Here is a 16,939-nt window from a genome sequence, read left to right on the forward strand (position 1 = left end):
GTGTTCTTGACAGAAACAAATGGGTTGATATGATATTTGAGGCTTGTTATCTAACCCTTCTCTTCAGTGCAACATGTAAACGTCCTCCACTGGTGAGCAGACGTAAAGGGGTGCTAGGAACATCCTCACTATTCTCAGATGCGTCAGCTTCTACACGAAGGGTCTGCCATATGACTTCTTTAAAGGTAAGAACCTGAAAAACATGTGGAAAAAAACTCAGGCAAGAAGTGGCGATGCCTCCATCTATCTCTAGAAAATATGGGATTACGCTTACTTCTCCTTTATCAGGGTGAGTGAGGCGGGTGAAACGCAGATCAGTTTTCTGCCAATTTGGGCTGACGCTGTAACCTTGGAGTTGCCACAGTTGCAGAGATGCATGGAATGTCCGGGACTCTATCTTGATAACGACACAGCCAACCTCCAGGAACATGCCTTCTACCACCTTCTCTGCAAAGCCATATTCACTTAACAATTGAAAAATTAAAGAAATGGATTAGTATTACACTTATTTTTTTTAAACAATTTGTTTTTATTTGACTGCATGTCAATAAAATACAGTAACATACTTTTATATAGCTAATCACAACTGGTACATTAAATGCAAGTTTAAAATGAAGGTACTGTAGTCAGAATGTTACTTTGGGACCCTGTGATTGCATAGCAAAATGATTTACTTATTTCAGTATCATGCAACTCGTATAAGCCATTGAGAAGTACATCTTGATAGATTCTATAGGGGTTTCTCTATCTCTAATGAAATCTCCCTCTATCTTCTATTAGGACTTTTTACAAGCTTATTTCACATAAGTAGGTCAAACAATGTAGGTCTCTATGAAAATATATTGAATAAAATAGCTCATATGTAAAACCCTGCCTCATATAAATATCACATTTTCAAAATACAGGTTGGAGATCAATTATCTGGAAATCAATTATCCAGAAAGCTCTGAATTACAGAAAGGTAATCTCCAATAGAATCCATTTTATCCAAATAAAATATATTTCCATTTTCTCTGTAATAGAAAAACAGCATCTTGTACTTCAGTCAAACTAAAATATAGTGAATCCTTACGGGAATAAAACCAACCCGATGATGAAAGTTTACACATGTGCACAAGCAGGAGATGGGGCTATGAACACAGCGGGCCTAGATGCACCCGCTATGTAAACCCAGCCCTTTTATGGAAAGATCCACTATCCTGATCCCGAGAATTCCGGATAAGAGGTCCCATACCTGTAATACACTTTTTAAGTAGTATTTGCCATTGGGTAATCCTAAATTAAAAAATGTCATTTAAAGAATTATGGGCTACCCCTTGGGATCCTGTGATTCAGGGTGCACACAAATCAAGCAAACTATAAGGGTGTTATTTATTAAAGTCCAAATGACAAAAACTCAAAAAATTTGTTTTGTTTTTTTTTACTATAAAATTCGAATTTTTAGTGGGGGATAAAAACACAAATTTTTTGGGATTTATTAAACCCAGAGGATGGAAAAAAACGAGAATCCAAAAACCTGGCATCTCAGACCTGCCAAGGTTGTATATGGGTGAAGTCCTGAAGATATCCAGAATCTGAGCTGACTAACTAAAGCTGAAAAGCAGGTAGCAAGTAGTGTTCTGGCTATTATGTTTTTCATTTTTTATTTTGCACATGCTATTTATTTACCCAGTTTCTTTACAATGAACTGTAGTGCCTACATGCTCCACAGTAAAGGGCTTTATTGCTGCACTAGCGTTGATTGTTGCAGTGCAACGAGCCAAGGGGCTGCCATCCAGTCCTGCGAAGCGGTAACACAGAGACATGCAAACTGCAAGACATGCCTCCCAGTCTCCCCAGAGCCCACCCACTCACTTCCTGCTGTGTAGACTCTGCGTTCCTGGGACCCTCTAACACTGCCAGGTACCCTCCTGCATACCTAAACTGTAAGTAGCCTTTCTTTACACATTTACACACATACATGCATTTTCACATACACTACACATTTTACTAAAGTTGGCTTTTTTTGTTTTTTATCTTTTCTTTTGCTCATGCCTGCACTCTTTTGCACATATTTACAAATTCACATCCACACACTTTTTACAGCTGTACACACATGTATACACAAACACACATAAAAAAAAAAAAAGTCTTCATTTTATCATTTTGCCTCTTGTTTCTCATTATTTCTCTTACTAGATCAGGTAGTCTAACAACTAAGCATGCTGCTTGATATTTTTTTTCTGATTTGCTTGAATGTTTTTGATTCTTTGTGATTTCATTGTAGTTTTATGCTTGCATTGTTATTCATTATGTCTTTTTTAGCATAGCTTTGCAATTTGATTTCAGCTTGTAGTAGAAATACATTTTTAGCAATTTTTAGAATGTGTGCTTTCCAAAAATAAGTGGCTTTCAGTGGTCTTTTGACGCCTGATATGCAGTCAGGGGGCTTTCTTTACAGAAGGTAAATTGACAACTCAAAACATTCATGTGCACTATTTTTATTTGTGGTCTGTACAAGCCACTTGCTTTGGTATATCTATGAATATTGGGCATCAAACTGTTCTGTAGACCCTTGGTGTTAATATTTATGGGGTTTTACCTTTGTATGCAAGAAATTGGGTGAGATAAGTTTGGAAAACAGCAATAGGTGATTTGCAGAAATGTCATAAAAACCATTGTATTTAGCTTTGCAGTTTGGTAGTTTGGAGTAGAAAGACATAATAACCCATTTTGGATTTGTCAGATTCTGTACTTTCAAAAAATATATGTATATTACAACAAATAATAAACAGTTAGGGGCCTTGTTCACAGAAGGTGAACTGGCAGCCAAGAAAATGCTTATGCAATATTTTCAGTTGCGGTCTGTACATACCACATGCTTTGGTATATCTATGGATATTGGGCATCAACTAAGCAGATGAACTTTTGTAAGACAGGACACTGTACAACTGACAGGTAAACGCCTAAATATTGGATGATGCTAGATTCAATGGCTAGTGCATACAGTTGTCCCAACAATAGGCATCATTGCTGAACTCCTTGGACAAATGCCAGAGGTGCAGTCAGAGACCAATTCATTGAGGCATACAGTGTTTTCAGATAACCTACAAACTCAAGAGTCAAGTCAAGAGTGAGTTTATTGTCATTTCATCCATATATGTTTGTAAAGTACACAGTGAAACTAAACAACGTTCCTCTAGGACCATGGTGCTACACAACACAACATAGATGTACCGGACAACAGACAAAAAGTGCAAGTGCAAAAATGTGCAACTTCTGCACTGTGCAGGGACAGGACAATACAGTGCACACTCAGCAGATGTAATATGTTAAGTAAATAATGCTAAACGTCAGACATGATGGATGTATCATTGTGACATGACAGTAGCAAGAACATGATAAAGAACATGACAAAGTGCAGATGTGCTCATAGGGAACAACTGTATCCAATGGCTATTCATCCATACAGTGGAGTACAGTGGCTGTGTAACGTTGTGGTATATAGTAAGGTCAGATGGAGTGTTTGTGTGTGAGAGAGATCTGTCCGGTCCCTGAGTATTCAGGAGCCTTATGGCTTGGAGGAAGAAACTGTTACACAGTCCGGTAGTGAGGGCCCTAATGCTTCGGTACCATTTTCCAGATGGCAGGAGTGTGAACAGTGAGTGTGAGGAGCGAATTGGATAAGCCACAATGCTGGTGGCTTTATGGATGCAGTGAGTGGTGTAAATGTCTGTGATTGAAGGAAGAGAGACACCTATGATCTTCTCTGCGGTCTTCACTATCCTCTGTAGGGTCTTGCGCTCCATTACAGTTCAGTTCCCAGCCCAGACAGTGATACAGCTGCTCAGGATGCTCTCGATAGTCCCTCTGTAGAAGGTTTGAGTATGGATGGTGGGAGATGGGATTTCCTCAACTTGCGCAGGAAGTAGAGGCGCTGTTGGGCTTTCTTGGCTAAGTAGCTAGTGTTGTGGGACCAGGTGTGGACAAAGCTATAGGCTTGCAGGATGACTATAAGATATTGGTGATCCAACCTGTGAAATGCCTTCAGAAAATCAAGAGGCACACCAGACCTCCAGAAAAATGTAGGAATCTCAGATCAGTAAGACATTATAAAAAAATTGTGAATTCATAAGACTGGTTGTGATGAATCACCTCTGCCAGCACAGACTTGAGCGAGAAAGCATGGGCTACAATCTCATTGTCTGTGCTGAGCATTGAGGCTGCTTGCCAATTCTTAATAAGGCAGATATCATCTTGTTAGGTAGCAGTGATAACATTGCCCCACACCATGAAAGCTGCATCTCACTGGTCTTAAAGGCCTCAGTTAGGACCCTATGGAAATCAGGTCCCAGACTATGCCAGAACTGGAAGAACGCAACGGTCTGTCCGTCTAGCCTCGAAGGTTTATTCCAACCTCTCTCTTCCCCTGTTGCTGGCCACTGGAAGCACATACCATAGCTCCTTGCAGGTATCTGGAGAGATGGGATCCAGAGAAAAAAGGTTTGATGATGTCCATCTGAGATGATTAAAAAGACCCTGCCCTTCACCCTGCAATCCAGATGGATAGTCTCTTAAAGGAGAATTCAACCCCTTAATAAATAAAACCCTACCCCCTACCCTACATAGACCCCCCTCCCTCCTCCCCTCCCCAGGGCATCAGAGTTCACGGCAGCCATCTTCTTCTTCTTTGGTAATCTTCTGGTCTTCTTCTGGCGCTTCGGCAATTTCTGTGACTTTCGGCACACGCGCAATTGTTCGGGACCTCCAGACTACTCCAAACTGAGCATGCGCCGATACGGCACTTACTTCCTGAAGTAGACCGAAGAGAAGAAGATGGCTGCCGTGAATCTGCACCGAGGGGTAAGTAAAAAGTTTGGGGCATTTACCCAGGGTAGCAGCTAGGTTGGGGGGAGGGGGGTCTATGTAGGGTAGGGGGTAGGGTTTTTTTTTAATAAGGGGTTGAATTCTCCTTTAAAGCTCTGGAGTGGTATGGGACACAAAGGAAATTCACAAAGTAACCTCTTTGGCAAAGAAAGGAGAGTACCTTAAATATTCAGAAAGGCTCTTGAAAGCCGTTTGTATTAAGTGTGCTTATATTCAGAGACATTATTGGGTGTTAGGAAATACTGTACCTGTACCTGCAGAGAGACATGTGAGATAAACACTTTTTGTGTAACTTAATGATACAGAGGTATTTTCTGTTCCGTAGTTCTAGGCCTCTTTTATAACCCCAATGTATTGTCTCACAAAATAAATTATTAAAGGAAAATCATGTTACTTCTCCAGAGCCATATACAACATAGTTGGTTCACATTTAACCCTTTCCCTGCCAGCCGTTTTGTCCTAGATGCGAACATCTACTGCCAAGCAGTTTTTAGATATTTTGCACTCTTTCACTTTAAGGGCCTTTCCTGGGGTGGTCTTTTAGTTAACCCAGGAAAACAATATATTGTTTTTTTCAGGACAACCTGAACTTTCACAATATGCAAGAATTTTGGTGTAATTCTACTTCTGTAAAAAAATATTGGATTCTAAGTGTCAAATAAAATGAAAAAAATCATGTTGCACGAAGAACAATCACATATATCAGAAACATCATTCATTTTATGTACGAGAACACAGCCGATTTAGAAAGGTCTATGTCTCCTGAACGCGACAATACCAAATATATATAGTTTTATGGAGATTTCTCACTTGTATAGCTCAAAATCTACAAGCAGTACACAACCAAATTTCCAAAGCAACACTCCCCAAACGGCATACTTTTGATTTCAAGGCCAAACATTCCGCTAACAGTAGGTTTACCCTAGAAAACTACCCATTACTAGAAAGAACAGATTCTGGTGAATCAAAAATGGGTAGAAATATCTTTGTACTCCAAACCACCAAGTTGCAATTGTTTCCTAAAGTTATAATGTTTTATAGAAATTGGTGAATTTTTTGAAAAATGACCTCAAAGCTTCCACTCTACAGCAACATATCTCCCACACATCATTAGGTATCAATGTAAAACACCCCAAATATAAAATCCTGGGTCCACTGAACAGTTTGATGCCCAATATGAATAGATGTACCCAAGCACGTGGCATAGGAGGCCCCAAAAGGAAGACCCCCCGTTTGTTCTGTCATTTCAGATACTGCAAAATCAACACATTTACATCGTTTTGGGGGGCGGCAAAGGTAGAAAAAAGTACGTTCACCCCAGAAAACCATATATTTTCGGAAAGTACACATTCCCCTGAATCCAAATTGGGTATGCATGTCTTTCTACACCAAAGTACCAAGCAGCAAACCATTCCTAAATTTGGTGATTTTGGCGACATTTCCAAAAATCACCTAAAAATTTCTACCCTGCAGCATCGTATTACCCACATACTTTTAGGTATCAAGACAAATCACCCCAAATATGAAAGCCTAGGGTCCTTTGAACAGTTTGATGCCCAATATATATAGGTGTACCCAAGCACGTGGCATATAGGGGCCCCAAAAGGAAGACTCCCATATGGTCTGTCATTTGAGGTACTGCAAAATCAACACCTTTACATCATTTTGGGGGGGGGGCAAAAGTAGAAAACAGTAAGTTCACCCCAGAAAACCATATATTTTCGGAAAGTACACATTCCCACGAATCCAAATTGGGTATGCATGTCTTTCTACGCCAAAGTACCAAGCCGCAAGTCATTCCTAAATTTGGTGATTTTGGTGACATTTCCAAAAATCACCTCAAAATATCTACTCTGCAGCATCGTATTACCCACATACTTTTAGGTATCAAGAGAAATCACCCCAAATATGAAAGCCTAGGGTCCTCTGAACAGTTTGATGCCCAATATGTATAGGTGTACCCAAGCACGTGGCGTACAGGGGCCCCAAAACCAAGACCCCCATATGGTCTGTCATTTCAGGTACTGCAAAATCAACACATTTACATTGTTTTGAGGGGGGCAAAAGTAGAAAACAGTAAGTTCACCCCAGAAAACCATATATTTTCAGAAAGTACACATTCCCACGGATCTAAATTGGGTATGCATGTCTTTGTACTCTAAAGTACCAAGCCGCAAACCATTCCTAAATTTGGTGATTTTGGGGACATTTCCAAAAATGACTTCAAAATTTCGACCCTGCAGCATCGTATTACCCACATAATTTTAGGTATCAAGACAAATCACCCCAAATATGAAAGCCTGGGGTCTTCTGAACAGTTTGATGCCCAATATGTATAGGTGTACCCAAGCACGTGGCGTATAGGGGCCCCAAAACGAAGACCCCCATATGGTCTGTCATTTCAGGTACTGCAAAATCAACACATTTACATTGTTTTGAGGGGGGCAAATGTAGAAAAAAGTAAGTTCACCCCAGAAAACCATATATTTTCGGAAAGTACACATTCCCACGGATCTAAATTGGGTATGCATGTCTTTGTACTCCAAAGTACCAAGCCGCAAACCATTCCTAAATTTGGTGATTTTGGGGACATTTCCAAAAATGACTTCAAAATATCTACCCTGCAGCATCGTATTACCCACATACTTTTAGGTATCAAGAGAAATCACCCCAAATATGAAAGCCTAGGGTCCTCTGAACAGTTTGATGCCCAATATGTATAGGTGTACCCAAGCACGTGGCATACAGGGGCCCCAAAAGGAAGACCCCCATATGGTCTGTCATTTCAGGTACTGCAAAATCAACACATTTACATTGTTTTTGGGGGGGGGGCAAAGGTAGAAAAAAGTAAGTTCACCCCAGAAAACCATATATTTTCGGAAAGTACACATTCCCACGAATCTAAATTGGGTATGCATGTCTTTGTACTACAAAGTACCAAGCCGCAAATCATTTTAAATTTGGTGATTTTGGGGACATTTCCAAAAATGACTTCAAAATTTCTACCCTGCAGCATCGTATTACCCACATACTTTTAGGTATCAAGAGAAATCACCCCAAATATGAAAGCCTAGGGTCCTCTGAACAGTTTGATGCCCAATATGTATAGGTGTACCCAAGCACGTGGCATATAGGGGCCCCAAAAGGAAGACCCCCATATGGTCTGTCATTTCAGGTACTGCAAAATCAACACATATACATAGTTTTGGGGGGAGCAAAGGTAGAAAAAAGTACATTCACCCCAGAAAACCATATATTTTCGGAAAGTACACATTCCCACGAATCCAAATTGGGTATGCATGTCCTTGTACTCCAAAGTACCAAGCCGCAAGCCTTTCCTAAATATGGCGATAAAAGCAACAGTTTTTACATTTTTGAAAATTGCCTAAAAATATTGCAATTGGCCGCATTTATCTCACCCAATTTCTTACATACAATTCTAAAACACCATAAATACTGATGCCAAGGGTCAACTGAACCGTTTGATGCCCAATATGCATTGATATACCAAGGCAGCTGGCATGTGCGGACCCAAAATGAAAATAGTGCATATGATTTTTCTCCGCTGCCGATTCGCCTTCTGTGAACATAGACCCTTGACTTCATATTATGTGCCTCAAGACCCTCCTAACAGCAAAGACCCCCCCAAAACCATATATTTTTGGAAAGTACACATTCTGACGAATCCAAAAAAGATAAAGACGTCTTTCTACACCAAACTGCAAAGCTTTTCTAAACGCAGAGGTTTTTACATTTCTGAAAATCGCCTAAAATTGTTGCAGTTTGCCGCATTTATCGCACACAATGTTTTACGTATAAAGAAAAATCACCCTAAATATGGACGTCAGAGGTCTACTAAATAGTTTGATGCCCAATATGCATAGATTTACCAAAGTATGTGGCGTGTACAGACCCCAAATGAAAAACATGCCTATGAATTTTCACGCTAGCCAACTAAGCTGCAGAAAAGAGAGCCCCAACTGTGCGTTATGTGCCATAAGGCCCCAAAACTGTAAAAAGACCCCCAGAAACCCATATATTTTTGGAAAGCATATATTCTGGCGAATCAAACTAAGTAAAATAAATCTTTCTATACCAAAGCACCAAACAGCAAAACTATACTAAAGATACATAAGGAACAATAATGCATGGATAAAATTGCAATAAAACCACAAAAATAGCGTAAATCAATGAAATAACAAAATAATTGATCCGGCAGCGTAATTAGTGGCCAAAATCGATTATCCAATAGTCACGCTGTCAAAATAACATGCTTTTAGGCAAAACAAACAGTACAATGAATAAGTAAAAAAAAAAAAAAAACACCTGTTTGTGAGTTTTTGTGTCTACATATTTGTGCACTAATAAAAGTTGTCTGAGTGTGCAAATACATGTAATTAAGTGTAAATAAGTGTACAAAATCGACCAAGTGTGCTAAAATAAAAAAATAAAAAAATACAAATTTTTACTAAAATGTTTATGTAAGTGTATAAATGTACTGTAGGTATGTGTAAGTGCAGGTAAGTGGGTAAAAAAACGTGCACTTACCGTTTTTGTAGCAGGAGGATTGCTGGAACCGAAGGACGACTCCTGGCAGCGTGTCTGCAGAGTTACTGCGCAGCAGGAAGTGAGTGGGCGTGTGGTGCGACGAGGAGGAGGTAAGCCAGCAGCAGCAGCGCTTACATTGCGCTTCTGCTACTTTGAAGTCGGATCTGCGACAATCGCGTCGCAGATCCGACTTGACAGCCCCCTAGCCACGTTGCCCAGGGGGCTGTCTACCCTCCTGACTCTCTGCAGAGGCGGCAAAAGCCGCCGATGCAGAGAGAAGGACTCAGCTGCAATAGAACGTACGAGGTACGTTCTTGGCAGCCTGAGCCCTGAACCGCCAGCACGTACGCCGTACGTGCTTGGCAGTTAAAGGGTTAAAGGATAAGTAAACCTTAAAAATAAGTGAATGTTAAACTGATGAGGGGGCTATTCTAAGCAATGTTGCAATTTACATTCATTATTTATTTTCTTTTTATTCCAAGATATTAAGGGATACATGTGCTGTTAATATGAATGAATTGTGTTACAACAGCGCCACCTGCTGGTCATTTCCCCACCAGTCTGACCAGCAAGTAGTCAAGGAAGTTGTCAGGAGAAAGAAAGAGGCTGATAAATTTAGAAAACCTTAATAAAATTAGAAACCTTTCTCGCATCTTTCCTAAGCAGAAGAACATCAGCCTCTTTCTTTCTCCTGACAACTTCCTTGACTACTTGCTGGTCAGACTGGTGGGAAACTGCCCAGCAGGTGGCGCTGTTGGAACAAAATTCATTCATATTAACAGCACATGTATCCCTTAATATCTTGGAATAAAAAGAAAATAAATAATGAATGTAAATTGCAACAGTGCTTAGAATAGCCCCCTCATCAGTTTAACATTCACTTATTTTTAAGGTTTACTTATCCTTTAAGGCAACTTTTAGTATATTATGAAGTGGCCAATGCTAAGCAACTATTCAATTGGTCTTTATTATTTATTTATTTTATATTTTTTTTTAATTATTTGCCTTTTTCATTTGACTTTTTCCAACTTTCAAATGGAGGTCACTGACCCCATCTAAAAAACAAATATTCTGTAAGGCTACACATTTATTGTTATTGCTACTTCTTCTTACATCTCTATTCATATTCCACTCGCTAATTAAAATCAATGCATGGTTGCTAGGGTTATCTGAACCTTAGCAACCAGACTGCTAAAATTACAAACTGGAGCGTTGCTGAATAAAAAGCTAAATAACTAAGAAAAACACAAATAATAAAAAATTAAAAACAATTGCAAATTGTCTCAGACACTCTCAACATCATACTGAACGTTAACTCAAAGGTGAACAACCCTTTTAATACCAAGGGTGTTCAAGAAACTCCTCAGCAGGTATAGGAGGTGCAGAAGGATTTGCCACGACTGTGTCACATCCCTAGACTCTTCCTGGCTGAGGGATACATAATTTACCACTTCCATTGGAGCAATGAGCCCCCCTAGTTGCATTTGGAGGGTCTCTACCCTAGTTGTTGCGGGAAAAGGATCAGAAGCACAATTGGTCTGGAGACCCTGAAATAGTTCAGGTGTTCCTTCTATTTCATTTGGAACACCTTTGGAGGTGTTAGACTCAAGAGTAGCATATGGAACCAGCTCCTCAACAGGGGGAGCTTTAGAGGCTCAATAGTCAGCCTCTGCTCTGTCTACTGCCTCCTGAGCATCCTGGATGGCAATAACATTGGGTAAGGAAGGAGAGATCTCTGAATGGACAGCAGACCTCACAGGGCTGTTTTTTTCCAGAGTCCGTCTGTGTACCCTCCTCAATGTCCACTGTCAGCTGTCAGCACCCCAGGGACATTGATTACCCACTCTGCAGGGGTCCCATTCAGCATCATTTTATATTCCAACGGTAGAACCTCCAAATGTGTGCTGCACCCCTGACTGTCAGGAAACCCATATTCCCCTGTTCCAGGCTCTCCAGATCATTAACCTCATTATTCTTTGTCAGGTCTGGAGGTGACAAGTATTATAGTTGGGCTAGTTAGTCCCACTACATGAGAAGCAGATATTGTGCTATTTGACCTTGAATGGAAGTGCTCCTTCATTGACTACTGATGCTCATTCCTCCGTCATTGACAATGGGTTCCCATTAATCAAGCACCAGCCAGTTGGACTTGAATTTCCTGTTCTTTTTCCATTAGAGGAGAGGCCACTCACTGCTCCCACCCCAACCGGGCACCACCAGCTAACCCCATAGGAATGCTCCAGGGGTAGGTGGGTTTATGGAAGAAACAGCTGTATCACAGGTCCTTACAAAGCAAGCAGCTCACTTCCTCTGTGCTGTAAAAAAAATTATACAACACCACTCAGACAGAACTGCTAAGGACCCCTCGATAATATCTAACCCAGAGTTATTTTAAAAATCTTTAAGAAGGGCCTGGATGGCTTTTTAGCAAGTAAGGGAATACAAGGTTATGGAAGATAGCTCATAGTACAATTGATCCTGGGACTAGTCAGATTGCCATCTTAGAGTCCAGAAGAAATGTTTCATCCTCTGAGGCAAAGGAGAGACTTGAAATGGTTTTTTTTTTGCCTTCCTCAGTTAGGCAGGTTAAATACAGTTAAAAGGTTGACATTGACGGACGTGTGTCTTTTTTCACCCTTACTTACTATGTTACTGTTAGTTGCACCTATGTTTTCGAGGAAAGGTCATGTCTCAGTCTGATATCCTTGCATCCCAAGGGAATTTTAGATATATTCTATATTATTTCCCGAACAGCTTGCAGGTAGGGGCGCAATTAGGCATCTGGTAGGAAGGGGGCACTTTAGATAAAACTATCCAATCCTTCTAGGGGTCCTAAAAGAACATAACTCCCCACCCACCCATACACACACAACTTGTAATACCCCTCTCACCAGAATATGCACAGTATGGGCAAAGATTATGGCTTTCCCATACATTTTGTTGGCTGCCACAATTGCATAGGGGCCTATATGCAATGAGCCCCCAACATTAGACATTGGACTCCTTGTTTCCATTGTAAGCTGCTCTGCCCTGTGGTGACTTGCCTTGGGTTGCTGCCAGAAGCTACTGCCTGCATAAATGTGTAAGCAGGGGCTACACTGACTGCAGCGGCAGAAGTAGAAGCAGTGGGGCTTTTTGCAATGGGCTCTGACTGATGTTACAGAACTACAGCCAGGTCTTTCAGGTCATTTACCTTTAGGACCGTGAGGCATTATTTATTTTATTTTTAATTTTGCTTTTCATTCTTTCCCCATTAGCAATCACTTAACTTAGTAAATCAGCTTAAAAATCCCCAAAATCAATTTTGTGAAGCAAAGAGTCATTATGCAAGTGTTACAAGCCCCGTTAACAAAAGGGCCTTGCTTTACAAATCTTGTTGCTGTATATTTATGAAGTCTACTTGTAAATGCCTCGTAGTAACTAAACCCAGACCCAAATAATGAAGCCCCAGTTTTAAAGGTAGAGGTGATCTTCTCATTCAACCCATTGGCTAACCAACTATACAGAGGTCTTCCCTCAATATTTGTTTTAATCCCCTACATAAAAACAATTATACAGGTATTTTACAGGGCCAAATAGACACCATAATGCAGCGACAATGTCCTCTCATACTCTGTTCAAGATGCTAGGTCCTGGGCAACGGCCAAGGTGAAACATTACAGGGATGTGGTGAAACAACTGTCTCAAGGGCAGAATTCACACTCCACAACCACATATTATTAATATTGTTCTTTATTTATATTGCACCAAAATACCCATGGTACTTTACAAAGATTATATATTATTCCCTGCCCCAATGCAGCTTAGAAGTTCTGCATCATGTGCAAACAGCATAAGGGCATTTGTAACCTGTATGTTTTTTGAAGTGACGGGGAATGAAAACCATGAAAGCACGAGAACACAAACATCTTGCAGATAGTACCACATGAGGAACCCAGCTCTGTATGACAGAAGTGCTAAGCATTGAACCACATGCTGCTATTATATGTAGTTCAGATTTCTTTGACTGTGGCATGTTTTTCATATACATTTCCCTGATGGCAAACCAAATATCACTGAAACTACTCTTAATACATTACTTGTGGAGGCAGTATTTAAACCCTTTTGCTGGTTCTAGATTATTCTACTGCAAGACATTTTAAAGGACCAGTAACATGAAAAAGTAACAATATTTTATTTAACATTTAAAGTGTGCATTTGTTGATCATGCCCCTACAAATAAACTACAGTATATCTTAGCAAAACAATTAAAAAAAATCTTATTTCATGAGAACTCATGAGAGAGTTTTAAGCATTTTGTTCTGTAGAGAGCACTGAATGGCAACTGTCTCCTGTTTAATCGGAACATTTTTGTAATTCATCTTTATTATTTTAAATGGTTAGTTTTGAAGCTGCAGATCATATAAATTGTGAATCGCTGCTGCTAAAAGTCTCTCCCCTCTACTATTTACTGGCTCTCTGGAAGGGATCGCTGACATGGACTTCAATTCTGCCCATGCAGGAAGCCGACACTGAACTGGTTACTGTGCATGCCTTCCCTCCCCTGCTTCATTTTCATTTCATTGATCTTATTGGATACATTTGCCGGTCAATCCCATCAAAAATGCAAATGAAACAAGAGAAGACATGCAGTAGCTCAATGTGATTTTTTTTTTGGTTTGGCTGCCTGTCAAGTCCTGAAAGGCTGAAATCCCCTACAATTCCCCTGGTAATTCATCAGTGTGGAAGGCAGCATGCAAAGCACAAAATATGTCCAATTATGCCTTTCCTTGCACTTGGCCCCCTGCCTTCCACACTGTAAATGAGCTCTTAAATTATTCTAATCCACAGATGAAACAAATATTTAAATGCTATAGGACCTTCTAATATATTATGCCTCAAAGATCTGAGTATACTACTATCCCAGGATAGATTAAATATGAATAGCAACAATGAGCTCCTCCCAGAGTAGCCTCAAGAGGAAACTTCTAATGATTTTTGAAGACTGAAGCGACATTATTGCCGGTGGGAACGGTTTTACAGGAAGTTAGACGCCCGCAGAAGCAGAGGTTTATCGTTTACCCATAAGGGTGAATACACACAGTGCTACTAGCAGCAGCTACTTGTTGTGGCATTTTGTAGCCACTAGAAGCGCCATGTGTCCCACTCAGTAGCCTGGTAACCAGGGTAACAAGTCATTGTAAATCAAGAGAGCTGAAAAGCAGGAAGTAGTGTTCTGACTGACATGTTATACATCATATCTCTCCAGCCTTTATACATTACATTTTTGGCTAACTAACTATATTAGAAACATTTTTTATTTTGCACAGCCTATCTATTTACCCAGTTTTTATTTTTACACTGAACAATTCCTTTAAGCCAGAAATTTCATAGCAGCAAATGTTAAATCAAATAAATGTAAGAGGGGAGGGTTGTTGGAAAATTTTGGTCTGCCACCCACAAAGAAAAGTGATTGGCTGACCTGAACCCACCTGACCATGGGTAGACGCTAAGGTCACAATTTGCAAATCTTGCAAATCAATAAAAAATCAATAAAAAGTGCAACAAAAACACAAGATCTTTAGTTTACTAAACCATACTTTAGGGATAAGAACAGTCTTACCTCTGACCTGAAGCCAGTGCTATAGGGGAAGGTCCATTTGGTGGTCGCGGATCTTCACATGTTTTCATATCAACCTCTACTTTATCAAGCATCTGAAACAATTATGACAAATACATAACTATATTTCTGTCAAGCATACTTTAGAATGGCAAATTAAATGAAACACATTAAAATACATGCATAATAGAGCACAGCTCACCAAACAAATAGGATGAGTCTTCAGCTTGGTCCACTGTATCTGAAAGACAAATAACTGGGTTAACACTAGTGCAAAACCCTCCTTCAAATGTTAAGACATCCTTTTATGCAGTCAAATTACTAATTCTAATTGTCAGCCTTTTTTACTTCACTTGTTGTCGTTGTATTCATTAAAAGGGTGGCTCAGATGTCAATGTGCAAATTTTTAGTATGATGTAGACATTGAAATTCTAAGAGTTTTTGCAAGGAGCTTTCATTTTTTTAAGTTTCTGAATAAGTTTTTTGTTCAACAACTCTGCAGTGTGGAATATTTAGTAGCTATCTAGTTGCTAGGGACCAGTGTACCCTACCAACAAGGCAGATATTTGAATGACAGACTAAAAGAAATATAACAGAGCCATATATGTACCTTCAGGGATCTTGTACTGAAATAAACAAAATAAAAAGCGTTTGGACAGCACTCTGGTTAAAGGATTTATTGCAGCAAGCTGCGGATGGGTATATAGATGCTGCAATAAATCCTTTAACCAGAGTGCCATCCAAATGCTTTTATTTTGTATATGGACACAGCGGGGATGCTGAGGATGGAGCACCTGGCTGTGGGAGCTGCCATTTGAAAAAAGTGAGTGAGTCTGGAGCTTGTACTGAAAGGCATTGAAAAAAATGGAGTTGGGGGAACACTTCAAATTTGTCTCATAAAAACAGATTAGTTCTTAAAGATTTTGCAAATAATAGCTTGTTTACCATTAAACCAGCAGATAAATGATCTCACCCAGGAGATTACATCTAAACAATATAATTTGGTAGATCAAGCATTTGAAAAATCCTACTGGATGTCCCATTGTTTCTGGAGTGGGCTCATTGGGTACTACTTTAGCAGAGTATATAGATATCTTACTGTCAGCCATATGTCACTAGTCTACAATCTTATCTGGAGGATACCTGTAGTACAGTGAATTTTGAGGAGACATGAGTGGAAGCCTCACTATTTTATAGTAACAGCAGATGTCACATCGTTGTATACAAGTATCCAAAACAGTAAAGGTTTAGAAGCGATACAGATATTTTTAATTGAGTACAGGGATATATCACAGGGCCAGAAAATTTTCATTTTGGAAGGTTTAGATTTTATATTAGAGAACAACTATTTGTGAGTAAATACGGAATTTTTCTTTAGATACAAGGCACAGCAATGAAAGTAAAGTCTTCCAAGCTACGCCAATTTGTTTATGGGCCTAAGGGAAAAGACTTTTATTAAACATTTAGTAGGACAGACAGGTCTGTTATTTTGGAAAAACTATTTTGATGACTGCATGTTTGCCTGGGAAAGTACTGAAGCGACCCTTAGAACCTTCTTAGGGTATATCAATGCCAACGATTGGATGCAAAGATTCGATGTAAGACCACCAAACATGGGAATAAAACAACTTCTTTCCTGTCCCAATAGACAGGAAAAGAATACCCTATTAAACAGCATATAAATTGCAATATGAAGAATTACGGTAAGCAATACATAGGGACGACCACTAAGAAACTAAAAATGCTCCTAGCTGAACATATAAGGAACATCAAAAAGGGGGTTTCTAAGCACAGCAGCTCTGAGCATTTTGCTGCAGCACATGATAAGGATCCAAGCTTGCTCACATTTATGGGCATCAGCCATAAGTCAAAGCACTGGCGAGGGGGTGACAATACCCGCATTATCTCTCAGGGGGAAATGAGGTG

The 16,939-nt window shown here is 39.8% G+C and overlaps 1 protein-coding gene across 2 annotated transcripts in view; it reads right to left on the reverse strand.

Annotated features, from left to right (window-relative positions):
• Positions 1 to 16,939, reverse strand: part of uhrf1bp1.S (uhrf1 binding protein 1 S homeolog) — a 55,791-nt gene that overhangs the window by 24,893 nt on the left and 13,959 nt on the right. For both annotated transcript variants that reach the window (XM_018249292.2, XM_018249293.2), the window contains exons 3-6: positions 15,216 to 15,254; positions 15,017 to 15,108; positions 275 to 464; positions 56 to 193 (exon numbers count right to left, since the gene is read on the reverse strand). In XM_018249292.2, the coding sequence (XP_018104781.1) occupies positions 56 to 193; positions 275 to 464; positions 15,017 to 15,108; positions 15,216 to 15,254 (459 nt within the window). The remainder of the gene's footprint in view (positions 1 to 55; positions 194 to 274; positions 465 to 15,016; positions 15,109 to 15,215; positions 15,255 to 16,939) is intronic.

Source organism: Xenopus laevis, chromosome 2S, assembly GCF_017654675.1.
Source record: "Xenopus laevis strain J_2021 chromosome 2S, Xenopus_laevis_v10.1, whole genome shotgun sequence".
Lineage (NCBI taxonomy): Eukaryota > Metazoa > Chordata > Amphibia > Anura > Pipidae > Xenopus > Xenopus laevis.